The sequence below is a fragment of the Polypterus senegalus genome, chromosome 13 (genome assembly GCF_016835505.1).
Source record: "Polypterus senegalus isolate Bchr_013 chromosome 13, ASM1683550v1, whole genome shotgun sequence".
NCBI classification, from domain to species: Eukaryota; Metazoa; Chordata; class Cladistia; order Polypteriformes; family Polypteridae; genus Polypterus; species Polypterus senegalus.
The window spans coordinates 145,361,523-145,388,318 of record NC_053166.1 but is presented as its reverse complement, the minus strand read 5'-3'; the positions used below and the strand labels follow the sequence as shown (position 1 = coordinate 145,388,318).

General features: G+C 37.4%; 1 protein-coding gene across 1 annotated transcript in view; it reads left to right on the top strand.

Moving 5' to 3' along the window:
- clcn7 (chloride channel 7) overlaps positions 1–26,796 on the top strand; it is a 44,905-nt gene that overhangs the window by 11,719 nt on the left and 6,390 nt on the right. The window contains exons 7-19 of the mRNA XM_039774986.1: positions 1,706–1,786; positions 7,906–7,968; positions 9,305–9,388; positions 9,810–9,903; positions 12,056–12,120; positions 12,749–12,865; positions 14,420–14,474; positions 15,928–15,988; positions 17,032–17,170; positions 17,486–17,579; positions 24,665–24,831; positions 24,939–24,990; positions 25,563–25,690. Coding sequence (XP_039630920.1) covers positions 1,706–1,786; positions 7,906–7,968; positions 9,305–9,388; positions 9,810–9,903; positions 12,056–12,120; positions 12,749–12,865; positions 14,420–14,474; positions 15,928–15,988; positions 17,032–17,170; positions 17,486–17,579; positions 24,665–24,831; positions 24,939–24,990; positions 25,563–25,690 — 1,200 coding nt within the window. The remainder of the gene's footprint in view (positions 1–1,705; positions 1,787–7,905; positions 7,969–9,304; positions 9,389–9,809; positions 9,904–12,055; positions 12,121–12,748; positions 12,866–14,419; positions 14,475–15,927; positions 15,989–17,031; positions 17,171–17,485; positions 17,580–24,664; positions 24,832–24,938; positions 24,991–25,562; positions 25,691–26,796) is intronic.

The window sequence follows — 26,796 nt, the reverse complement described above, 5'->3', positions numbered from 1 at the left end:
TTTTGATAAGTACTCCTTTGAAGGTTTTCAGATTTTGCTAAATGTAATGTTATTTTCACTTTATTTAGGTAGGGGCACCTCGTCATTGTAGCAGGTGGCTTTGTCAGTTAGACATAGATTCATTTCTTAATCTATGTCACCTTCAGAGTGTAGTTTCCATGTATTCCTTGTTTTTGCATCGGTTTCCTCTGCTACTTCCATTTTCTCTCATTAGCAAAGACATGGATTGGGTTGGAAAACCTTGTCTAACTAAACTACTGTTATATGCACAGGGACAGATTGCCATCCCATTTCATACTGGTCTTTGTTTAGAAAAAGCTCAGGTTTCACTTTACTCAATACTGCAGAAGTTAGTTTTCTATATATATATGGGATATATATGGGATCAACTGATGTTCACAGTTTAGTAAATAGATAATATTTTAGAAAATATTATTTGACTGACACCTTTATGTATACAATTGGTTATGTTTCATTTGTTTTTCCAGTTGGAGCACAGGAAGGTAAAGTGACCTGCTCATGATCACATAGTATCAGTAGCGGGTTTTGAACTAACAACCTCAGGGTTTGAGGTCCAAATCCTTAACCACTATTCCACCCTTCCTTGTGCTCTGTGATGCTGGGATAGGTTTTGACCATAGCATCCCTATACTGGATTAAGCTGGTTTAGAAAAGACGAATGGGTAATAGAAAATATAAATATGGTGTAAGGCTCAGTACTTTTGTAAGACACTGTTCATGAATATTATTATTTATAAATACAAATTAATACTATATTTTGCCTGGAACACGTAGAGCCAAAAAGAAAAAGAAACAACAGCTTAATGATATGGTAGTGAAATTTGTAACATATTACTGTAATTTCTAAATAATAAAAATAAACTCTTAGTTTCTCATCCAGTTACTTCCTAAATTTAACATGTTATGTGCTTTAATAACATAAACGAGCAATTTGTTCCAAACCCACACATCCACTACTTAAAAATATATTGAAGGAAACATTGATTTCCCGTTTTTCTATAAAAACAAGTACATCTGTTATTTTCCATTAGTATTCCAATTTTAAGATGTAAAATTCCCACAGACGTCCTTTGTTATCATTTTTGATATTTTTGAGCAGTAGGATTAAATCCAGGTTTGCCACCTTAACTTGCCATAACAAAATTTCTTATATTTAGTTGGCATAATTGGTACATAATACTTTAACAATCATGTACTGCTATTTTTTCATTTATTAATCAATTACTTACATATGTAGTGCCTTGCATGATGATCACTTTATTTAAATGATGCACAAATCAAACGCATTACTAAAAAATATGCTACAATCTAATACATATACTTATGAGTCAACATAGACAGCAAAGTCATTAAAGGTACTCCTAAACTTTGCATGGAATTTTTCAGAGGAAGGAAATCTTGGAATTAACTGATCGACTATGTTGTTTTTGCAGATATGTTGAATTCTTAAACCAAAAGCTGGGTTGAGATTCTGGAGTGACTTAGCTATTAATTAACCAATAAGTCATGACGACTTAAGTGTTCTTGTGTTGCTTATATGTATGGTTACAAGGTTCCATGGAAAATCATAGGTCAATTATTTGTTTATATGTAATTGTTTATGTAAATTACATGCTTAATGTATTTGCCAAGATTTCTTGTGTGTGTGGCTGGTAGTTAATCTGATGCTGTTATCCTTTTTCAGCCTGTAGCATCTGGTAGTGGGATTCCTCAGATAAAGTGTTATCTCAATGGAGTGAAGATTCCACGTGTTGTTCGCCTCAAGGTTGGTGGGTTTTTTCCCCACCCTCAACATTTCAGGGAGACATGATGATGTTGAGGGCTTTGTGCTATTTGTCTTCTTTGCTTTTTTAAAACTTACTTTAATTAAACATATTTAATTTATTGCTTGAATATAACAGATCTGAAGCCTTAGTGACAGACTGAATAGATAGCAGAGGATACCACAAAACTGGTCTGCACAGGCCCTTAAGTACTTAAAGACTAATTCCATCTGGTCCTGCTGATACAGTATCTTATGTATTCATTTAGTGCATGTTTTTTCTTGTGAACATCTGGAAGCCATTGAGATTTTTCTTTGCTCTGCATACTATTTGAATTATGGTATGAATAACCTTCTTTGTTCTGAAAGATGTATGCCGTTATCTTGAGAGTCATGGAAAGAACAATGTATAATTATATAACCAGGGTAATTCTTTTTTTTTCGTAAGTCGGTTAATATGGAAAAACTTTTGGCAGCTCCGATTTTGTGTGTAATTATCTTTAGAGGCTAATTTTTATGTTTTGTCATCCATTCATTCATTGTCTAAAAGTGCTATTTCCATTACAGAATCATAGAAAGCTGAAATCTGTCCCAGCTGTGTAATATGTATGGTGTAACCTAATCCCTGCACATCATGTTAGTCCATTACAAGATGCACATACACTTGCACGAGGCCAGTTACTAACACAGAGTGTTCTGAAAAAAGCCCCTGTGTAAATGGTGAGTGCGTATAGACGTGATTCAGGCATGAAGCTGTCTGGAAAGCAGTAGCTTCAACCCTGTGCCATTTTTCATTTAATTAGGGCTGCAACGATTAGTCGACGTAATCAATGACGTTGACTACAAAAAATCGTCAACGCAGATTTTTTATTGTCAATGCGTCATAAACAGAGCCTTCAATAGGGGCTCCAGTCCCAAAGAACCACATTGGTTTTTGTAACTGCAATGCACTACATGAAAGTCTGTGGGCAGTATCGTTTGTTATTGTTTGTCAAGACTGCACACAGTCCTACCAACGAAGAACAATGTCTGAGGAGAAGAAGAATGTAGAGGAAAATAAACGTGGTTGCAATGGTGAATCGGATAGAGAAGGGGGAAGGAGATGGAAAAAAATTGAGACAGAAACTTTCTAAAGTGTGGAAACACTTCACCGAAAAAGAAAAAAAAGTTGAATGCAGATTATGTAAAGCGGAGCCTTCTTTTCACGGCAGCACCACCGTGATGCATGAGCATCTGAAATGCAAGCATCCTGGAGCTGTGATGCCTCTGTCTCTTGAGAATTTATGGTGGTGCTGTTAGTTAGTTCTGTTAAGGTCAGATCAGGAGGGGAGGATGGTAGTATGTATTGTGATTGTGACTGAGAGAATAAAAGTGAAAAAAAAAGGTAACTTTTACAAATACTATACATTTACAGTGGCTGTTACAGACGCATATCAAATGTATGTGTTTATTGTATAATATTAACAATAAGAGCACCTCACTACTCAAAATTGTAAATATACGAGGCAGTCAGGATCGAACCGGGGGACTCTTGATTATAAATCAGCAATTCCTACTGCTGCACCATGGAAGCTATTGTATCGTCCCTGAACCTTTTGTGAAAGTGTTCATTTGAACTTTGCACTTCATGCTTTACGCATTATATAGTTTATGTCTACATTTTGTCATTTTTTACTAAAATATGAAAAACATTTCAGTTTTAACGATGTATTTTTTGGTTAAGTTAAATGCACTTTTTTTGTTTAAAGACTATGTGCACTTTAGTTTGTATTGTTTAATGTATTTCTTTTTTATTGTGATGGTCACACTAATATAAAACATCTGACTATTTTCAAATTCATATGTTTCACTGGTTGTTATTTTAATTTGATTATTATTAATTTTAATCGTGTTAATGCAGAGACATCAGGGTGACATTTACAGGTTGACAGACGTGAGCAGATGAGGTAAGACATGCACTGGAGCCCAGAACAGGATGTGCAACCACAGGTTGCAGGCATCAAAATAGTCAGGCATGAAATAATTGTGACTAATTGATAAATAAATTGGTCGACTACCAAAATAATCATTAGTTGCAGCCAAATATTTGATCATATTTTTTAGAAGACATTACATTTGTATAAAGTGTAATGGAACTGGGCTGTCGGCAAGCCCCAAACTCCAACACGATCACACGAAGGCAGTCCTCCAAAAGTTACTAAGCACAAAGTTATCTCTCTCTCCTCCTCAATTCACTCCACAATACCTTTCCTCTCACCACCGCAATACCCTCCTCCGGTAGAGTGTTGCTCTCCATTCTCCCAACACTGACTTGCCTGGATAAGGGAGTGCAGTCCCTTTTATTGAGGACCTGGGAGTACTTCCAGTGCCAGGGCTACTGCCTGATGGAAGCACTTCTGGGTCATATGGATGTCCCACATACTGGGGAGTGCATCTCCCTGCAGCGCCCCTTTGTGGCACCCATGGACTCCTGCAGGTTTGTGTTGTCGGACTACATCTCCAAGCATGTCTACTGGTTCCCCTCTGTGCACCAATATCCAGGGCTGCTGCCATCTAGTGTCCTGGTGGAATAAAGAGACCCCAGCAACATCATCTTCCTTCGATGGGCTGTCTGTCCATCCCTTGTGGCCATTACTTCCGGGTCTGGAACCTTTCTCTCTCCTGGCCAGGATGTTTTTCTGCCTGCCAGGAGCCTCCCATTGGGGTAAGGAGCTATCCCTTTTCCTGGTCGGGATGTCCGTCCAACCCATGCGTCACTTACAAAAGATAGGTGAATGAATATTTGCTTTGTCAATAAAACATTTGAATACCACACAAGCTGTTTCAACAGCACACTTGAGACATTAAAACTTTTTTTTTCTGTGTGTGGGTCATGTGGTGCTTTTTTGCTCTTAATGTAAAGTTTTTCTAAGATGGAACATCATAGACTTTTTACCATTTGGATACATGTCCCCTCAATTCATGCTTGTGCTCCTGTGCGTTTTCACATTTGGAGGGTTCAGTGGCTTGCGTAGATTCAGGGTTTAAACTAAACTTAAAAGTCACTTTCATTCAGGGGACAGTCATATACCATTTTCTGTGTAAAAAGTGTAAATGTCTGCTGTTTGCCCAGTTATTGCAGATGTAAGTTACATAGGCCTTGTAGGGGATCTAATAAAATAATAATATTAATATTATAAAATTGAAATTTTGGATTAAAAAATCCAGGCTTAAAATCTTGACTTGTTAAGTACATTTCATTTTCACAGAATTCATATTTTGGATAAACTTATGTATATTCTGTCCAATAATCTAGAGGCTCCTTGATTTCACCAGCTGTAAATGGGGGGTGGGGTGGGGGAATACACTTGTTCTAATATAAATTGTTGTTTTACAAAGTGTTTACCTTATAGTTATCAGTTTTCTAATATGTGGATCAGAAGATGCTAGATTTCAAAAGGAGCTCTCAGTTGTTTGGCTAGTTTGCAAACTTTGAAGTGACACCAAAAAAATTTTAAGGTAGCATAGTTGCCCAGCCGGTAGCATTGCTCCCTAATGGTGCTTGAACCTATTTCCATTCCAGGCCGTAATGGTTTCTGTTTAGAGTTTGTAAGATCACCCCCTGTTCACATAAGTTTTCTTGCCCAGTTCAGATCTGATATGAATGTTGACTTGTGTCCCAGTTTGCCCAGTTTCACTTCCTGGGTTGGTTTCTGCCTTTTGCTCATTGCTGCTAGAATACATTTAAAGAACTTGTGATGCAGTACATGAGGCCATAGGTTTGGAAAATAGATAGAAATGAAAGCAACTGCACTTAAAGCTGAAATCCTGGCTAGTCTCACTGTAAAGAGGGTAAATAAATCTTTATAAGGCACTCAAGTCATCAGCTGCACTCAGGTCCCAATCCAGGTTGTTTGTCGTGAGGTGGGTGTGGCAAAGCACTCTCAGCACATGCTCCCAACCCCTGTCTGTGTCTCTCTCTAGTTAGCTGTTATTGTATCTAGGGAAAGTACAAGTTTTCTTCCTGACAAGCCATTTAATTGAATGACATATTTCATTAACTGCAGTTGTTAGCTTGTAGATTAGAAACTTTCGTGGAGCAAAAACCTATAATTACTTCAGCTCTTCAGGAGTTTGACATCCCCTGAACTGGATATACTCAGACCATCCCTAATGTCAAATGGGATGTTGCATTGGAATAATTTTAATCTAAAATCTCAAAATTGGTAGGGGTATTTTTTTTTTTTTTGACTCTGACCACTGAGGGGCAAAGTGTGGGCTGACTTTTACTGATTGTATCCCATTTTCTATCTTTATTGTTTTCATTTTAAAACTCTCATTATTGTTCTATTTTTTAAAGGAATTTGAAAAGTAAAGGCCGTGTTTTTTTACTTTCTTATTTAAAAATGCCTTAGGTTGGTCTTTGTTTAATAATTGGCAAATGTGAAAATCATACTGAAGTAGAGGCCCCTTTTAATATTGTGGTAATATGCACCTGTGTCTGCTTTTTAATTGTCAGTAATTTGAAGAAATGAAGGGAGCAAACTCTACAGAAAAAAATAAGTTATACAAAACGCAAAAATGAATTCGGAAAAATGAGACTTATCTATCTCTGTGACGGCATCATAATCTTTATTTTTTTTTAATCTGCTTTTTATGGTTAGAGGTTTGATGGTAACAAACAAGCCCACCGTATTCCCAGCAACGTCTTCCATATCCCCCTGGCGAATTCCCTGATACCACTTGACTAGTCAAAAACAGCCAGGCAAATAGTCAAGATCAGATTAAATGTCAGTTGACTTGGGAGCAACTAGGAAAATGTTACAAAAAATTAAAGCATTTATTATATTATCTTTTTAATTTTTAAATGAAAGTAGAAGCAGGGAAACGAATGAAAGGAAAAATATAGATAGATGCTTCAATCATTATAGCAAAGTAAAAACTGCAATATTGTCCTCTACAGTAAAAATCTTACTTGCATGTCAGACATAAAACACATCTCTGGAGTCACGATGAACAAAAATGAATTAAACCGTGTAACATAATTTCAAGTAATAGAAAACACATATCCCCTTAATTAATGTGCTGTTTGCCTCTGTTTCCTTTCTACATGTTCAGTCATGCTCCCAAGTCCTCAGTAGACCAAAAAAGTCTGAAATGTGCAATATGTATTTTAATACATATGAGCCTGTTTTATTTTGATCTTTTTAACTCATTGTTTCCGCCAAGTAGTGTGGCACAGTGGCATAGTGGTTGTGCTGCTACCTCAAAGTAAGTAGACCAGGGTTTGTGTCCCGGGTCCTCCCTGCATGGAGTTTGTTTATTCTCCCTGTGTCAGTGTGAGTTTCCTCTGGGTGCTCTGGTTTCATGCCACAGTGTTGAGCGGATTGGCAATGCTAAATTGATGCTAGTGTGAGTGCGTGTGTTCTTGCTGTGAAGGACTGACCTTTTGTCTAGGGATTGTCCCTGTCTTGCACACCATTCTTGCTGGAATAGGTTTCTGGCCTCAGTGACCCTGCTCAGGATAAGGCCAGCTTAAAAAGTGATATAGTATGGCATTTTCACTAAAACCTGTTTGCCTTAATTATTTCCAGTTAAGTGACAGTTAATAAAAAGTAGGCATTGTTGCAGATGACACGGGTAGTAAATAGGAAGCAATTGCTAAGCAGTCGGACCCTTTTAGAGTAAATTAAAACAAAATCCTCAACAAAGCAGACCATGACCGCTTCTCATATTTGTTAAATACCTATAATAACTCGGATTTTTATTATTAATAATAGGATCTGTTTGGACCAGTGGTTCCGAACAAGTAGCCCAAGTTTTGAATTTACAGGCACATTTAATTTTATTTTTTGTTAGAACAACTTTGCCTTTATAATTCAGTTTGCAACTGATTGAGCTTATGATTCACATGTCTTTATTTCTTTTTGTTTCTCCAAATAAAGTTTTACAAGACATACTGTACTTTTATTCAAAATGTTGTAAGAAAAAAATAAATACCAAGAAACATGAGATTGTTTCCAAACAGATGCATATCCTGCTTTGTATCACCGTTAAAGACTGAATTGTGTAAAGATTAGAAGCTAGGATCGTGATGCTGTTTATTGCAGACTTCTAAATCTGTTTTTCTTTGTGTTTTTTAGACCCTTCTTGTTAAAGTGTTCGGTGTTATCTGCTCAGTAGCAGGAGGGCTTGCAGTGGGAAAGGTAAAATTGCTTTTGCTTCATCTTAAATTCCACTAGTGCCTCTTTATACAGTACTAACTTGTGCAACTGTTTATACTTTCTCTTACAGTCAAATGAAATACAAATTCAAAGACATATAAGCCATATAGCCATTTCTTCTCCGCCCCCTTAATTCTCAAGCATATGAATTGACAGAATTCTTCTCCTGTAGATCAGACTTCTCCAGCTTGACTCCTGGTATTTTTTGTTCCAGTCCACTATTAAATCTGTGTCAATCTCTGTTGTTAATTGTACTTTTTGTTTAAATAGTTTAAGCTACAGTGGTCAGAGGTTGTCTCCTTGTTTTAGAACCTTGGAAATGACTGTTGGCTGTGAGAGATTTTTTAGGTTCTTGCCATGTTCATCTTTATACATTCTAGTTCAGTGCTTCCCAGCTTGTGGGCCGTGGTGCCATTGCAGGTTGTCCATGGCTGACCCCAGGTCAAACCCTCCATTTCACCCGATCACACTTGATTCCTGTAATTCTCTGATGTTCTGTTGACTATGTGGACCCAAAAATTTGACAATCATGCTCGATTCACTAAGGAATACAACACCATCCCCTAACCTCAGACGATCACACTAAATTCAAGGAGGGGGGCTGAGGAGGGTCCCGAACACACTGGCATGTGAAGAACTAAGTTGTGACACCATAAAGGTTGAGAATCACAGTTGTCTTCTGCCCAGTGTTGCCAGGATAGAGCCTACAGGGCCTAGCACACAATAGATTTGTACTGGAATAGTAAATTAATGACATTCACTATATTAAATCCCAAGTTTATTGTTCATCCTCTATTTTGCTGAAAAGAACTGAAAAAGGATCCAGACCCTTAAACCATTCTCTGATTTTTATTTAAAAAATCCCACACTAAATTTTTATTTCTGATATTTCTACTGATAATTCAAAAATGTATATTTTAAAGTGGCATTGTTTTATACTAGAAAAAAAGACGAGGGACATACAAAATACAGATGTTACACAGGCCTGAATATATACTAGCATTCAAAGGTTTTGTGTCGCACAGATAATTTTCATGTTCTTGGTAGAAATTCACAATTTTCTTATAAAGATATCATTAAATTGATTTATTGGGTGTTCTGAAAATGAGCTGGATGGATGGACACTGGTAAAACAATAAAAAGAATAAAAAAAACTTTATTGTTTTATTGTGAGACAGCTGGGTTATATTTTACCAGCATGAGAGAAAAAATTAACCCTTTCAATTAGATGGCCTATAGCTTACCTTTTTTTTATTTTGTAATTTGCTTATTTTTTTCTGAAAATTTTCTGCATTTGTTCTTGCTTATCTGGCTGTAGGAAGGGCCTATGATCCATTCTGGTGCTGTTATAGCTGCTGGTGTTTCTCAGGGAAGAACCACGTCATTAAAGAAAGACTTTAAGGTTTGTAAATATTTAAAAATAACTTCCATTGAATGGTTATTTTGAACGAAATGTGTAAATATTAACTTTATTTCATCGACATTGGGGTTACTTTAAAAATAAGTGAATTTTATCACAGAGTGTTCTTTACCTTTAGTTATTTATTAATGAATACCTAATTCTGAACATGTTTAATGTACATGCTTAGTGTGTTTCTTAATAGTTTGAGTTATTGAAAATGTTTTATTTTAAGTGGAATTTAAAAGCTTTTCTGTAATTCCTGATATTCATTTTAATGTATTTATTTGTTTGCCATAATCTCCAAAGGTGATCTGGATGAAAGAACAATTTGTACATTCATTATGATCATGGTTGTGATATTTTTTAAAATTTTTTATCCTGACTTTATTTGCAATATTATGCTCGTTGACATTTGTTTCAGATATTTGAGTATTTCCGACGAGACACAGAAAAAAGAGATTTTGTGTCTGCTGGTGCCGCTGCTGGAGTTTCTGCAGCCTTTGGTGCTCCAGTTGGTAAGAAATGTTACCTAACAACTATAACATATTTGATAACATGATATGATCTTATGAAAATTATCTAACAATACTTTTTGTACCAAAGATGAATCTTCAAAGTTAATTTTAAAATTCTTTGGGCATTTATGTATAGTTTAGAATTTAGCATTTTTGTATTCTTAGCTAAGTGACTTTCAAAACATTGTTAATTATAAAAAAGTTATTTTTCTTTTAAAAAAAAGTCTGAGTCAGCATGCTAAGCTGCCACACTTGAAAACAACCTTCTCCAACATACACATTTAAGCTCATATTAATTAAAACTAGAATAAAAGTTACACAGCTGTGTTATAAAATACCAAAGCAGTTTATAGTGGTAACAAACTTATCAAATAGTTTTGTAAAATTGTTTAATTCATGCACTTTATTTTGTTATATATATATATATATATATATATATATATATATATATATATATATATATATATATATATATATATATATATATATATATATATATATATATATATATATATATATAAAAACACAGTGCATCCCTTTTTCCACATTTTGTTATGTTACAGCCTTATTCCAAAATGGATTAAATTCATTTTTTCCTCAGAATTCTACATGCAACACCCGATAATGACAACATGAAAAAAGTTTACTTGAGATTTCACAGCCTTTGCCATGAAGCTCAAAGTTGAGCTCAGGCGCATCCTGTTTCTCCTGATCATCCTTGAGATGTTTCTGCAGCTTAATTGGAGTCCACCTGTGGTAAATTCAGTTGATTGGACATGATTTGGAAAGGCACACACCTGTCTATAGAAGGTCCCACAGTTGACAGTTCACGTCAGAGCCCAAACCAAGCATGAAGTCAAAGGAATTGTCTGTAGACCTCCGAGACAGGATTGTCTCGAGGCACAAATCTGGGGAAGGTTACAGAAAAAATTTCTGCTGCTTGGAGGCCACTGTGCTCATTGGGACCTTCAATCATCCATAAGTGGAAGAAGTTTGAAACCACCAGGACTCTTCCTAGAGCTGGCCGGCCATCTAAACTGAGCAATCGGGGGAGAAGGGCCTTAGTCAGGGAGGTGACCAAAAACCCGATGGTCCTCTGTGGAGAAAGGAGACCCTTCCAGAAGGACAACCATCTCTGCAGCAATCCACCAATCAGGCCTGTATGGTAGAGTGGCCAGACGGAAGCCACTCCTTAGTAAAAGGCACTTGGCAGCCCCCCCTGGAGTTTGCCAAAAGGCACCTGAAGGACTCTCAGACAATGAGAAACATCTCTAGTCTGATGAGACAAAGATTGAACTCTTTGGTGTGAATGCCAGGCGTCACGTTTGGAGGAAACCAGGCACCGCTCATCACCAGGCCAATACCATCCCTACAGTGAAGCATGGTGGTGGCAGCATCATGCTGTGGGGATGTTTTTCTGCGGTAGGAAGTGGGAGACTAGTCAGGATAAAGGGAAAGATGACTGCAGCAATGTACAGAGACATCCTGGATTGAAAACCTGCTCCAGAGTGCTGTTGACCTTTGACTGGAGCAACGGTTCATCTGTCAGCAGGGCAACAACCCTAAGCACACAGCCAAGATATCAAAGGAGTGACTTCAGGACAACTCTGTGAATGTCCTTGAGTGGCCCAGCCAGAGCCCAGACTTGAATCCGATTGAACATCTCTGGAGAGATCTTAAAATGGCTGTGCACCGACGCTTCCCATCTAACCTGATGGAGCTTGAGAGGTGCTGCAAAGAGGAATGGGTGAAACTGGCCAAGGATGTGTGTGCCAAGCTTGTGGCATCATATTCAAAAAGACTTGAGGCTGTAATTGCTGCCAAAGGTGCATCGACAAAGTATTGAGCAAAGGCTGTGAATACTTATGGACATGTGATTTCTCAGTTTTTTATTTTTAATAAATTTGCAAAAACCTCAAGTAAACTTTTTCACGTTGTCATTATGGGGTGTTGTGTGTAGAATTCTGAGGAAAAAAATGAATTTAATCCATTGTGGAATAAGGCTGTAACATAACAAAATGTGGAAAAAGTGATGCGCTGTGATTACTTTCCGGATACACTGTATATATATATTATTTTATTTAAATATAATACATAACAGCTTATCTTGCATACAGATCTGCTTTAGTTGACTTCTTTTAAAATTACTCAGGTGGAGTACTTTTCAGCTTGGAAGAAGGTGCATCTTTCTGGAACCAGATGTTAACTTGGAGAATAGTAAGTAACATGGTAGTTAAGTAATAAAGAATGGTTAGGACTTGTTTTCTTATTATCCCAGAAGGAAAATGTTTGCAACAGAAAGGTACAGATATATTTTTCCTTGCAGATATCAGATAAAGGTAGGATAAAAAAAAATCCACTATTTATTATGTATTTATTTTAAAGTCTAAAAATATACATAGGGTTCTTGCATACAGTAATGTTACATTCTAACAGTTCAGTGTAAGAGTTCAAGACCTAGAGTTCATCACTCCGTCTATAACAAATATAATTCAAGATGCTTATGGCACTGGATAAAATAATTCTATATAATACATCTGTTGCTTTTGAGCTTTAGAAATCGAAGCTGCTGTATGACAGGATTGAGTTGGCCTTTTTTTCTTTAGAAGTCAGAAAATGCTGAATAATAAGTTGCATGTTGAATTAATTTTCAGTGATGGTAAATAGGCATGATTGAGAAATTGAATGAGAACATCTAAAATTCTCTTTTTAAATTAGGGTTAGACAATATGACAATATGAAAGATTTGAAATTGCCATTAGATACCACAGTATAGTTATCAATATACTAGAAAAAGTAGTGCATTTATGGACTTTAATCTTTTTTTTTTATTTGGTATTTATAGTTTTTTGCATCCATGATCTCCACATTTACCTTGAACTTTTTTTTGAGCATTTATCATGGCAAACCTGGTGACCTCTCCAACCCTGGTCTAATCAACTTTGGCCGTTTTGAAAATGAGGTACGCTGTTTATATAGTGTGTTTTGTGTTAGTAGTCTGTACTCCATATCTTGCTATTAAAATGTGTCAACCAAGCAGTACTTGAAGTTAGACACTTTATTTATTAGCTGTTTTTGCTTTTACCTTATTTGTGTAAATTTTATAAAGTCTAATAAAGTACACAACAGTGTGAATTGTGAGAGCTCATTACCACTAGTATAATTGAAGATAAAATGCTTAAGCATCAGACAAATGTTAGACAATGATGAAGAAATAGAACTGGACAGTTTTCTACTTTTCCCCCTACTAATATAAATTGGAAAAATCATGTAAAGTGAATTAATTCATCCACCAATTAAATATTTATAGTGACTTTTTACCTGCTCATTGTTCTCTGTTCTCTTTTTAACAACAGAATTAAATCTGTCAGATCATTCATTACAAGCTATTATTGGCAAAATTTAATTTAACTGGTTCTTCAGAAATAATTGTGTTTCCAATAAAGCCGAGTTTCCTTGTAGGTGATAAATATACAAACAATGTTCCCATTATGGAAACCCTAATGGTTTGAAGTTAGGTCTGCACCCACTTAATTAATCAAACATGCTTCTTAATCTCTGAGGAGTAATAATAGATCAACTTGTTATGATAATTCTAGATTTTAACTTGAATATGTAATATTGGAAATATGAAAATTAGTCTTAGTTTAGGTTTTTTTCAAATGCATTAAAATTAGTAGCAAATAAAAAATAAGGTCATGGGAATTGCCTTGTAATGTTTAGCACATTGTATTTCCTTCCAACAAAAATATTTGTTCTTCATGAGAAGCTGTAGATTTACTTTTTTGGGACTGTTAAAGTGAGATGTACTTTAATTCTCAAATTTCACAGTTGTTCCTAAGCATTTAATATCTTTGAATGTGAAGTATTGTTTATAAATGTTTGCAAAACTTGAAGAATAAACTGAAATAAAGAAGAATGAAATGGATTCCTGGAAGTGAAGAAAGTGAAATATTTATAAATAAGTTTAAAATGTACATAAATTTGGAAAATTCTGCCCTAAATACTTCCATCATTAATTAAAACTTTCTCAGGCACAGACATGCATTTACTGATTTGATTTTTTTCTCCCTCCATCTTCTATGCATTATTTAAAAAAAATTATCTTGCACCATATCTTGCATTTTTTTTTGCAGAAATATCTTGCCAAAATGTTGTCTTGGTAAAAACCCATTTACAGTATTTTAAAAATGGATTGGTCTTAGCCACTGCCAGAAAAAGTGTGAAACAGACGTAGCTGTTAGCACATGTGTGAGCAGAGTTTTAGTTCTTTCAGTCTGAATATGCTTTTCAGCTTTTGAAATTGACACAAGTAGTGTTACATTGCATAGATTTTTTGCTGTCATATTATAGTGCCAAACTTTTTGTTTTACTGCATTTTTATATTTATAACAGCTATTCAAGAATAATTATTTAACAGGTATTTATCATGCATAATTTGAATTCATTTGTATCATTAGTTTAGTTAAGAAGATATAGTACTGTTGATCACCACAATTGTTTTATTTTATTCTAGGCAAAGGAGTATAATCTGTATGAAATTCCAATCTTCATGTGCATGGGAGTAATAGGCAAGTCATGAATTTCCGATATTCCTTTTTAAGATGACACTTAGTGGGTTTATTTTTTGGAAAGGCTTAAAATTATGAAAGAAACCCAATTCACTCTTAACTGCTATTTAGTTTATTCTCTTTTGTCAGCTATATGTGTTATTTTAGCAGGAAGCAATTTGCTTCAAATGCTAGACACATCTGTTCCTTTTTTTAGTGCTGTTTAGTTACTTTTGACATACTGTACTTCTTATTTTATAGGCCATTCACAAAAGTGAATGTTCAGTAGATTGTTTCATGAGATGGGCCACCACAGACAATCAACTAAATCTAAATTATACGTGGCCACACCTAAAATGTCATATTGAATAATGCAGTTTGGTAAACTTCACATTCCTGCTCAACTAGATTTTCTTAATTAATTAAACTGTCCAAATTTGTTATAACTTGCTGTGAACATCTTCTCAAATCAGATCATACCTCATATTTTACTGTCAGGTCAAAATGTCAGTGCATCAGAGATTCTTAATTCTTATGAATTTGGGAGTGCCACTATAATCAAGACATGTTTAAAATTAAAAATAAATTACTTAGGGGTTAACAATTGCCATTAAAGTTCATAGTAGTTTACATGTGATAGTATATGTTACATATATGGGCATTGTAAATCAGAAAGTAAATGTTTATTTTCTTATTCTGATCTATATATCTTGTAATATTGTGACTTGTATTGTCAAGTGCATAGCTGTTATTTAAAGCTTTATGGTTTTATTATGTCGGATAATGGAACTAACTTTAGGGCATGAACTTGTCTTTTATAGTTTTCAAGCTACAGCACATGTTTGCACAAACAATGTCATTTATTATTTTAATGCTTGCTTTCAGGTGCACTAGTTAAGTTTCTTTATTAGCATGGTGTGTATATTAAATAAAGAGAGAGAGAGAGAGGGGGGCAGTGTGGTGTAGTGGTTAAAGCTTTAAGACTTTAAGCCCCCTGGGGTTTTGGGTTCAAATCCTGCTATTGACAATGTGTGACCATCAGCACGTCACTTAACTTGACTGTGCTCCAACTGGAAAAATAAAAAAAATGTAACTAATGTGTGCCCTGTGGTGCAGTGGTAGCACTGCTGCCTCACAGTAAGGTGATCATGGGTTTGCATCCCGTGCCCTCCCTTCATGGAGTATGCAAAGCGTTTTGAGTAGTGAAAAAAGCAATATATAAATGTAAAAAAAAATATATATTATTATTAAGTGTATGTCTGAAATGTTAGGAGTTACCTTGGATAAAGGTATCAACCAAATAAGTAAATAATGAATAATAGCAATATATAGATTTATATTCATATATATTTTTCTTCAGTTATTTTATTTATTTTTCATTCTTTTTATATGAATTTCATGGACAATTGGTATTTGTGGAAACATGTCATTTAAAACCACTGTTAATAACTCTTTCTACTTTGTTATTCTCTAGGTGGTATTATTGGGGCACTTTTTAACAGTTTGAACTACTGGCTAACTATATTCAGAATCAGGTACTGATGGTTTTGCTTTCATATTTAGGGTTATGGTATAAACAGATTTATGAAGTTATTGTAATAAAGTTTTTTCTCTTGGAAAGAATATTTCTAGGTCAGTGCAAGATGCAGTCTTGTAATAGGTGTACTGTTTAGCTTATTGTGATTCCACCTTGCCCTTGTAGGAATGAGTGTGGGTTCTTCATGGATATGCCTTGTTACGGTCAGACACCCTTTCCTGTCCTATTTGCTGCATTTTGCTGCTGGGATAGGCTGCAGTCCTTTGTCACTTCATTTGAATTGCATTAAGCAAGTTTGAATATTTATGTCTGTCTAAATGAAATATAAGCATTTTCATGAATGAGAGGAACTGTTTCCATCCATCTTGTTATATGTCTATTTCTATACCTTTCAAAGTGCTTTAAATCTTATCTATTAAGCTTTACTAAGTATGTTTTTAGGATATATATTTTTTTTAATTGGGTAGTGTAGTACTAATAATGTAAATGGTCTATACAAGTTCCTAAATCAAATTATTTATCATCTTACAGATAAAACAAACAAATCCAAATCATATTATGTGATATCATTTACTGTTAAATTCTACTCTATACTTCTAAAATTTTTATTTTTATACTGTATTGAGACTTTGTTCTGTGTATTGTACTGTATTGTATTGACCCCCTTCTTTTTGACACCCACTGCATGCCTAACCTACCTGATAAGGGTTCTTTCTTTGAACTGCCTTTCCCAAGGTTTCTTCCATTTATTTTGGGGAGTTTTTTTCTTGTCTTCTTAGAGAGTAAAGGCATGGCTGTCAAGAGGCAGAGCCTGTTAAAGCCCATTGCAGCACGTCTTGTGTGATTGTGGGCTATACAAAAAATAAATTGTATTGTATTACAGATATGTATTCATTCCTTTTATGCCTATAATTACTCATACACTATGCTTTTATTCTGTACATTGTGCTAAATGTCTTTAGAATATAGACTGTGGCCACAAAGCATATTTGTGTTTATTTTTACCTCAATAAGTGATTATAGAATATCTGTTTTGATCAGGTATGTTCATCGACCTTTCTTGCAAGTTGCAGAGGCTGTGCTTGTAGCTTCAGTCACAGCTACTGTTGCCTTTGCAATGATTTATTTCTCAGAGGACTGCAAGTCTCTTGGTGAGGAACCAGTTGAACATCCCTTACAGGTGAAAAATCCTATGATATCTACTCTTACAGCTAGCATTTACCTTAAATACTGAAACATTACACATAGTTTACAGTCATTATGAAGAAGAAAACTGGAGCAAACAATTTTAAACTTTGAACCCCATTGTGGAAATCATGAATCATAAGCTTAACATATATTGTGTGTTATTTCCCAAGAGAGATACATCACTCAGTTTAAAATAAAGTTACAAAGTGCTGTTATATATTATATAAGTTACAGTTTGTAATGGTTTGAACAATCATTGAATCTAAGTTCTGAGATGTATAAAAATGAAAAAAAATATATTCTTTAGATGTTTTGTAAAGATGGAGAGTACAACTCAATGGCTACAGCTTTTTTCAACACACCAGAGAAGAGCGTCAGAAGTTTGTTCCATGATCCACCAGGTTAGTGGCTGTGTTGTGTTGTGATTGTGTGTGTGTGTGTTTTTTATATATATATATATATATATATATATATATATATATATATATATATATATATATATATATATATATATATATATATATATATATATATATATAAAAGTCATAGTCACATGAAGGCATTACACCCTATTATTTCTTTAAAGTTTAACTTTAAAGACTTGTATTTGAATGCACTAGTAACTTGTGTGGAAGCCGGGCCGGCTTCAGCCAGGCGGACACGTTAATGTCTCCTAACACACGTTTATTTACACAGTCCATTATTCACAAGGTGCACCAACAACCCCCAAAGTCCTGGCCACAACAATGCCTTCCTTCCTTCTTCAGGCCATCTCCACTCCTCTCCTTCAAGACCTTGTCTTTCTCCTCCCGACTCCAGCCATTGTCTGAAGGGAGGCGGCCCCTTTTATATGCACCTGGATGTGCTCCAGGTGCTTCCCGCCAATCTTCCACCGACACTCCCCAGAGTGGCGGAAGTGCCGGCTGCGTACCCGGAAGTACTCCAGGTGTCCCTGCTTGTCTTCCAACCCCCACCTCCCCCGGCACTTTCGGGTGTGGCAGAAGTGCCGAGGTCCAGGGCTCCCCCTGGCAGTGACCAGGGGCCCCTACAGGGTAGAGCTTCAAAGCTCTGTACCCATGGCCCCCAAAGGAACCAGGGTGGTCGTCCCCATGTGGTCTGAAGTGAGCTTAAGCCCTCTTCCGGTCTTCCTAGGCATCCCGGCCAGGTTTCCACCCCAGCCATCTCCGACACTTGACATATTTGTATTTGGAGTGGAATTACTGGTAAAGAATGTGCAAAATGTATAATTCAGTCTACTGATATAGGTAAGCTCAAGAGTTTTCATTTCAGATTTTACTTAATGCATTGCTTGGTTAGTTAGTTTAAGATAATTTGTTTTTCTTCTCCTTTACTCTTTACAATAATTAAAAAATAAGAAAACTAGCTAAAAGAGTCCTAATAGCAAAAATTAGAATTTTTAATTATTGAGTTGTGTATTGAGCTCATTGGTACATAAGGAATAATAATATATTTGCCAAACAAAAATACTAAACTTAAATACATTTGCCTGTACTAACAAACATGACAATATTTTTATACATATTAAACCATGTTATTTTCAAATGTGTAAGTTATATTTGCATTCATTGGGCAAACACTCAGGAGTTAATTTTTGCCTCTATGACTACACTTTAATTTCAGAACAGTTATAATCAGGTTCAGAGAGTCCTTGCCTTGGTGTAACACTTCTTCTTGATTTAGTAAATCTTATCAAAATATAAAAAAATAAAAAAACGAGAGTACTTGTTCTTCCAAACCATGTCAATTTTCACTGCAAATATCTTGAAATGGGATCCTCAATGACCATTCCTGTTTTGAAGGCTAATTAACAACAAAAAGTTAATCTGCTAAAAGTTACACATGTTATGAGACTAAGGATTTTTGGCACATAAAGAGTCCACAAGTTTAAACTGTGGTATCAAGGGACAGTCTGGAGAAAGAGACGAGAATGTCAGCATATTCATCTACCATTACCATTTTTAACTTCTGCAAAACATAACCTTGCTAGCTTTCACCACCAGCAGCATACACACTAAAGCATTTAGGAATGGATTGTAGATTTCAGATTAATTAAAAAAAATATATAAGAACAGGATGTGCTGCATCTAGAGTTTCTTTTAGATTAGCTAGCCATTCCTTCTCCAGCAAATGAAAAGCTTTCCTTATGCTTTACAACTAGGTAATGACTTTAACAGATAGGAAACTTGTTTCTGCTTTTCTGTAGGGAGTATGTTTTTGCTCTTCTGCTTAGCAGCACTTCACATTGTTACTCAGTTGTATTAGTTAGCTTTTTAAACTTTTTTCAGTTGATTGATGCATTCTTCACACACTGGGTGGCACATTACAACAGTTTTGTTTATGAGAAAGAGCTATTTATATCTGTCAAGAAAAAAGACCCAGCCTAGGCATGTGCCCTGGAATGCTTTAGTTTTTTTGTATAAACCTGTGACCAATTCTTTTGTAGCACTATATTATAAAATCAATGAAAGTTTGAGATAATTGGATGTGGTGAATAAATGGTTTTATGTTTTTGTTGGTTTTTTAAAGTACAGTTTGTTTTGTGTGTATATAAAGTTGAATTTGAACCTAGAACCTACTGCTTTCTAGACTAAATATGAACTCCCAAATAAACAAAAGTCTGCTGAGCTGTCCCTTCAAACTACCATTATTAACCCCCTAACAGATATATATTGACTGAAGTAATTTCTATATTGAGTCCTAGTGGAGTAAATTAGTAATTTGGTTATGATTATAAATGGTGTATGGAATGTTGGGGGTATTTGTGATGTTGAATTTGTCTTGGAAATGTTCTTTTAAAAACTCACTACGTTAGGATTACAATTATAAATAATATTAAAACAAGTAAGTTACTGAAGGCAAAATCTAAAACGTATGTTTCTTTTGTTTTCACATTTGGCAAGTAGTTATTTGTGTGTTATATTAGGGGGCTTTGCACCCTGCTTGCTTTGCTCAACAACCACCCCAAAAACCCCCCCCAAGCCCCCTCACCCCCTGACTTGCGCTATGCGCCAGCCACTTTGTGTCTCTGACGCTTGCATATGTGGATTTCACTTTAACCAAACAAAAAATCTTTTAATTCTCATAGATACTCCTCTTCATTAGGAAGAAACACTAATTTTCCCTGATGGCAATACAGATTAGATGATCTACATGCCATCCATCCATCCATCCTCTTCCGCTTATCCGAGGTCGGGTCGCGGGGGCAGCAGCTTAAGCAGAAAGCAGAGAGGCCCAGACTTCCCTCTCCCCGGCCATTTCTTCCAGCTCTTCCGGGAGAATCCCAAGGCGTTCCCAGGCCAGCCGGGAGACATAGTCCCTCCAGCGTGTCCTGTGTCTTCCCCGGGGCCTCCTCCCGGTTGGACGTGCCCGGAACACCTCGCCAGGGAGGCGTCCAGGAGACATCCTGATCAGATGCCCGAGCCACCTCATCTGACTCCTCTCGATGCGGAGGAGCAGCGGCTCTACTCTGAGCCCCTCCCGGATGACTGAGCTTCTCACCCTATCTTTAAGGGAAAGCCCAGACACCCTGCGGAGGAAACTCATTTCAGCCGCTTGTATTCGTGATCTCGTTCTTTCGGTCACTACCCATAGCTCATGACCATAGGTGAGGGTAGGAGCGTAGATCGACTGGTAAATTGAGAGCTTTGCCTTGCGGCTCAGCTCCTTTTTCACCACGACAGACCGATGCAGAGCCCGCATCACTGCGGATTCCGCACCGATCCACCTGTCGATCTCACGCTCCATTCTTCCCTCACTCGTGAACAAGAGATACTTGAACTCCTCCACTTGGGACAGGATCTCTCCACCAACCCTGAGAGGGCACTCCACCCTTTTCCGGCTGAGGACCATGCTCTCGGATTTGGAGGTGCTGATTCTCATCCCAGCCGCTTCACACTCAGCTGCAAACCGATCCAGAGAGAGCTGAAGATCACAGCCTGATGAAGCAAACAGGACAACATCATCTGCAAAAAGCAGTGACCCAATCCTGAGTCCACCAAACCGACCCCTTCAACACCCTGGCTGCGCTAGAAATTCTATCCATAAAAGTTATGAACAGAATCGGTGACAAAGGGCAGCCCTGGCGGAGTCCAACTCTCACTGGAAACGGGCTCGACTTACTGCCGGCAATGCGGACCAGGCTCTGACACCGGTTGTACAGATACCGAACAGCCCTTATCAGGGGGTCCGGTACCCCATACTCCCGGAGCACCCCCCACAGGATTCCCCGAGGGACACGGTCGAACGCCTTTTCCAAGTCCACAAAACACATGTAGACTGGTCAGGCAAACTCCCATGCACCCTCCAGGACACTGCTAAGGGTGAAGAACTGGTCCACTGTTCCGTGACCAGGACGAAAACCACACTGTTCCTCCTGAATCCGAGGTTCGACTATCCGACGGACCCTCCTCTCCAGAACCCCCGAATAGACTTTTCCAGGGAGGCTGAGGAGTGTGATCCCTCTATAGTTGGAACACACCCTCCGGTCCCCCTTTTTAAAGAGGGGAACCACCACCCCGGTCTGCCAATCCAGCGGCACTGTCCCCGATGACCATGCGATGTTGCAGAGACGTGTCAACCAAGACAGTCCTATAACATCCAGAGCCTTAAGGGACTCCGGGCGTATCTCATCCACCCCCGGGGCCCTGCCTCCAAGGAGTTTTTTGACCACCTCGGTGACTTCAGTCCCAGACATGGGAGAGCCCACCTCAGAGTCCTTTTTTTTAGTACCACCTCAGCCGAGGTTCCAAGCGCATTGAACCGTTACCAAAACGTGACGTGTAAACTCTGCTTCCTCATTGGAAGGCATGTTAGTGGGATTGAGGAGGTCTTCGAAGTACTCCTCCCACCGAACCACAACGTCCCGAGTCGAGGTCAGCAGTGCACCATCCCCACCATATACGGTGTTGACACTGCACTGCTTCCTCCTCCTGAGACGCCGGATGGTGGACCAGAATCTCCTCGAAGCCGTCCGAAAGTTGTTCTCCATGGCCTCTCCAAACTCCTCCCACGCCCGAGTTTTTGCCTCAGCAACAACCGAAGCCACGTTCCGCTTGGCCTGCCGGTACCTATCAGCTGCCTCCAGAGACCCACAGGACAAAAAAGTCCTATAGGACTCCTTCTTCAGCTTGATGGCATCCCTCACCGCCGGTGTCCACCAACGGGTTCGGGATTGCTGCCACGACAGGCACGACCACCTTGCGGCCACAGCTCCGGTCAGCCGCCTCAACAATAGAGGCACGGAACATGGCCCATTCGGACTCAATGTCCCCCACCTCCCTCGGGACGTGGTTGAAGTTCTGCCGGAGGTGGGAGTTGAAGCTATTTCTGACAGGGGACTCTGCCAGCTGTTTCCAGCAGACCCTCACAACACGTTTGGGCCTACCAGGTCTGACCGGCATCTTCCCCCACCATCGAAGGCAACTCACCACCAGGTGGTGATCAGTTGACAACTCCGCCCCTCTCTTCACCCGAGTCTCCAATGGCGCTTTTCCACTGCATAGTACGGCACGACACGGTTCAGTTCAGCTCACTTTTGGGGGGTTTTCCACTGGGAACAGTACCTGGTACCTGGTCCTTTTTTTAGTACCACCTCAGCCGAGGTTCCAAGCGCGTTGAACCGTTACCAAAACGTGACGTGTAAACTCTGCTGGTCACTGATTGGCCGGAGAAAATCGTCATTACTGCGTCACTGAACTTGCGACACGAGACACAACAGACCCGCTAGATTTTTAACACAGTCAGCGAAGGTTCGGACGCACCATTTTGTTTTAACCAAAAATGGCTGTTTCGTGGTCTATTGAGGAAGTACAGACGTTCCTCGTTGGTAGCCGAGGCGGATCCAGCGAGAGCTGGATGGGGCGACGCGAACGAAAAGTTTTTCAGGAGGTTGGCGCTATAGCGACATGTGAATAATCCGCCCACTCTAAAGCGGTACTAAACTGCAGTCGAAACGCAAACCGAGCCGAACTGAGCCGAACTAAGGTGAGCTGTACTGAACCGTGCTGTGCCGTACTATGCAGTGGAAAAGCGCCACAAGACATATGGCCGCAAGTTCGACGACACGACCACAAAGTCGATCATCGACCTGAGGCCTAGGGTGTCCTGGTGCCAAGTGCACATATGAACACCCTTATGCTTGAACATGGTGTTTGTTATGGACAATCGGTGACGAGCACAGAAGTCCAATAACAAAACACCGCTCGGGTTCAGATCGGGGGGGCCATTCCTCCCAATCACGCCCTTCCAGGTCTCACTGTCATTGCCCACATGAGCATTGAAGTCTCCCAGCAAAACGAGGGAATCCCCAGAAGGTATGCCCTTCTACATGCTTTTGAGTTAAAGTTTAAATCCGAACAATATATTCGATCTCTTTTGGCTGTTCCGTTATTTCAGTGTAATAATTTCTGTTTGTTTGCGCTAATGTGATCTTTACTATCATTTTTTGAAACTCTTGAATTTTAGTACTTTCATTATCTCTAACCTGCTCTGCATGTGTATTGCGCCAACGTTTTTGAATTCTTTACAATGTTCTACTTTGTCATCTACTCTTTGTCTTTTATTTCTGGTGTGGTTAAATCTCTTGGCCCAAAGTCTTGTCTCGTGGGACATGAAAGTATCTCTCTGAAAAAGTCATGTCTCGTCCCAGGATTTTTTAATTATAACAGAGAGATATATAGTACTGTTTTACAAAACACTAGATGTGCTGCCCATCTTAGATTGGTTTAAATCTAATGAATCAATGTAGACTTCATGTTTTTTCATTTGATAACTAGGTTGTTCATTTGTGCAAGTATAATAATACGCATCTGATCCGTTTCCCTTGCAGTGTTTTTTTTTTTTTTTTAGGATAGAGCCACCCATTTTCACTGCTTCCTCTTATAGTCAAAGTGTCTTGCCAAGAAAATGTGGCAGTGGTCACTACAGCAGTGGCCATGCTTAGTGACTCTAAAATAGTTGTGTCATGGCTTTGGTTCCTGATGTGTATTAATTTATCATTATTTTCACTCATCTGTTGCCCACCACACAGTTATCAGTTTTTAGTATTATAGCTACTCATCTCGTTTGTTTGGCCTGATCAGGTGCCAGAATGTCACTAGCATGCTGCCGTTGCTGGCATATAACATCAAGCAACAGAATGGGCTAATAAGCTAGTTTTCTATTTTTTTAGACTCTTATTTGGTATTTTTATTATCATTTTTTGATGTTTTGACCCATCTAAATGTTTTTCCTTTTTTTAATTTTTTTTTTTTTCCAAACCCTAGCAACAGAAAGGATGCACAGACACACACACAGCCAAATATTTCAGGATTAATCAGTGATGTCAGTTATGGAATAGTGAAATCATTTTTACATTTTTTAAGGTCTTTGTAATGCAATCTTTATTACTTTTTTTCATTCATTGTCATTTGTGGTCTTGTGTTTATGATTAAAAAAGTTTAACCTGTTTTTATTCTTCTTCCTTCAGGATTATATAAACCACAGACCTTGGGTTTTTTCACTTTGAGTTATTTCCTCTTGGCCTGTTGGACATACGGCTTGACTGTATCTGCAGGTGTTTTCATTCCATCTCTTTTAATCGGTGCTGCCTGGGGCAGACTTTTTGGAATATGCCTTGCTACTTCTTCAAATTCTGTACGTTTTCAAGGGCAAGAAATATTATGTTTATTTATAATGAAATATAGTTTTAGTTGTATTGGAGTTCCCTGTTAAAACTTGCTTCTGATCTCCTTTATTTGTAGATGTTTGCTGATCCTGGCAGATATGCATTGATTGGAGCTGCTGCCCAGCTTGGTAAGTAAATTGCATACTGGCTTATTTACTCTGTGATTTTATTTTGACTTCATATCTTTAATTTTTCCAGTATGAAATAAGTGATAGAATCTTTGTTTGTGAGACATACAGTATGTGTGTGAAATGTTAATATAATGGTTACTATATAGACTATGCAATCAATCAGGATCACATTATATAAAGAAAAACTTTTGAAATTAAAATAATTTCTCTGTTTATAGAGTGAGAAAGTTAGTAATTCAACTAAATGTGAAAACAATATAGGCTTTAAAATGTTAGGTCGACTGAATATTAGTGTGAGAAAAGAAGTCCACAGGTAAGTTCAGCCATAATGGTAATAACCAACCTTTTTTAATACAGGTTGATTTATTTTGTGATTTTCAATTTTTACACTGAAAAATTATCACTGTGAGGGGTTTACTGCATTTAAATTTAGCAGTGCTTACCACTGTAATGTTTTAATGTGTATAAATGTTTGTTATGAAAGTTGTTTAATGCTTTGTCCTGTATTAAAGTGTTTTTAATTTTTGTTTTCTTTCAAAGTTCTAATTTATATCTTTTTATCAAAATAGGTGGAATTGTGAGAATGACTCTCAGTTTGACCGTTATTATTGTGGAAGCTACTGGAAATGTTACTTTTGGTCTGCCTATTATGCTGGTTTTGATTACTGCAAAAATAGTGGGAGACTACTTTGTGGAGGTAAATGTATAGCTGCTGCTTTTTATGATATTTAACAGATTGCTAAATGGACTAGCTAAAAGATGTTTGGCTTACTCAAAGAATATGTACACCCTCACTACATTGTTTCACAGTCACCTTGCAATAAGGATAATTATAGTGCTACAAAATATAGTATTGGGATACACTGAAATTTTAGAAGGACTGTTTTTGTCCCCATTATGTGGGAATAAAATGCCAGATAAATTTATTAAGCCTATTTTATTCTTGATATTTGATTGTATTCAGCAAAATCTTTCCCTTTTTAGGAAGTAATTGTTTTTATGTTTAGGTGAAATCTCCACCTGTCAGAATATTGAATGCTAAGCACTGATGATAATTTCAGTTGTGGCTAGTGGGTAATATAGTAAAATGTAACCCTTTAGGATACCAGTTCAGACCAGTGTAAACAAGCTTCCTTTACTTTTGTTTAGCATCTGTGTATAACACGCATAATTAGAAGTGCTGTGGCACAGTATAAATGCCTAGTTTGATTTTCTTCAACTGAAGGGATATACAGGTTAAGTAACTTGCTCAGAGTTGGACAATACATGATAAAGCATCCTTCAAACTGAATTCCATTTCTTGAACATCTAAGCCAGGCTGCCATTCTGTGACCTGAGCTACTCACTTTGCCTGCCAGTAGATAAAGTTATATTAAAAATATGCCAGAAATGTAAAATTGCATTTTCTAAGTTTCTTAAGGTAAAAAGTCACCTAAGTAAATTTCTCATAAATCATGGTAGTTATGTGTAAGTTAAAAGATTATTATTATTTTTTTTTTGCTGTATGTGCTTCATAAAATTATTCTGTATGTATGGAGTAACCTGTAAATGATCAAATGTACATATTTTTCCTCAATCAAACCTGTTTTTACCTTGATTATCAAAACTGATGTGTTCTGTTTATTGTGCTTATTTCTTGCAATATTCTAAATTTCTCTTTGTACATTATGTATTAAGTTCCTTAGTACCCTATTAACATGTTTTCTTTCATATTGTTACTATTGTTGTCAGTCCATCAAGCTAATTTAATGGCTAAGCTCTCTCAATATCTCATTCAGATACATCTTAAAGGTTGTCAAGGTT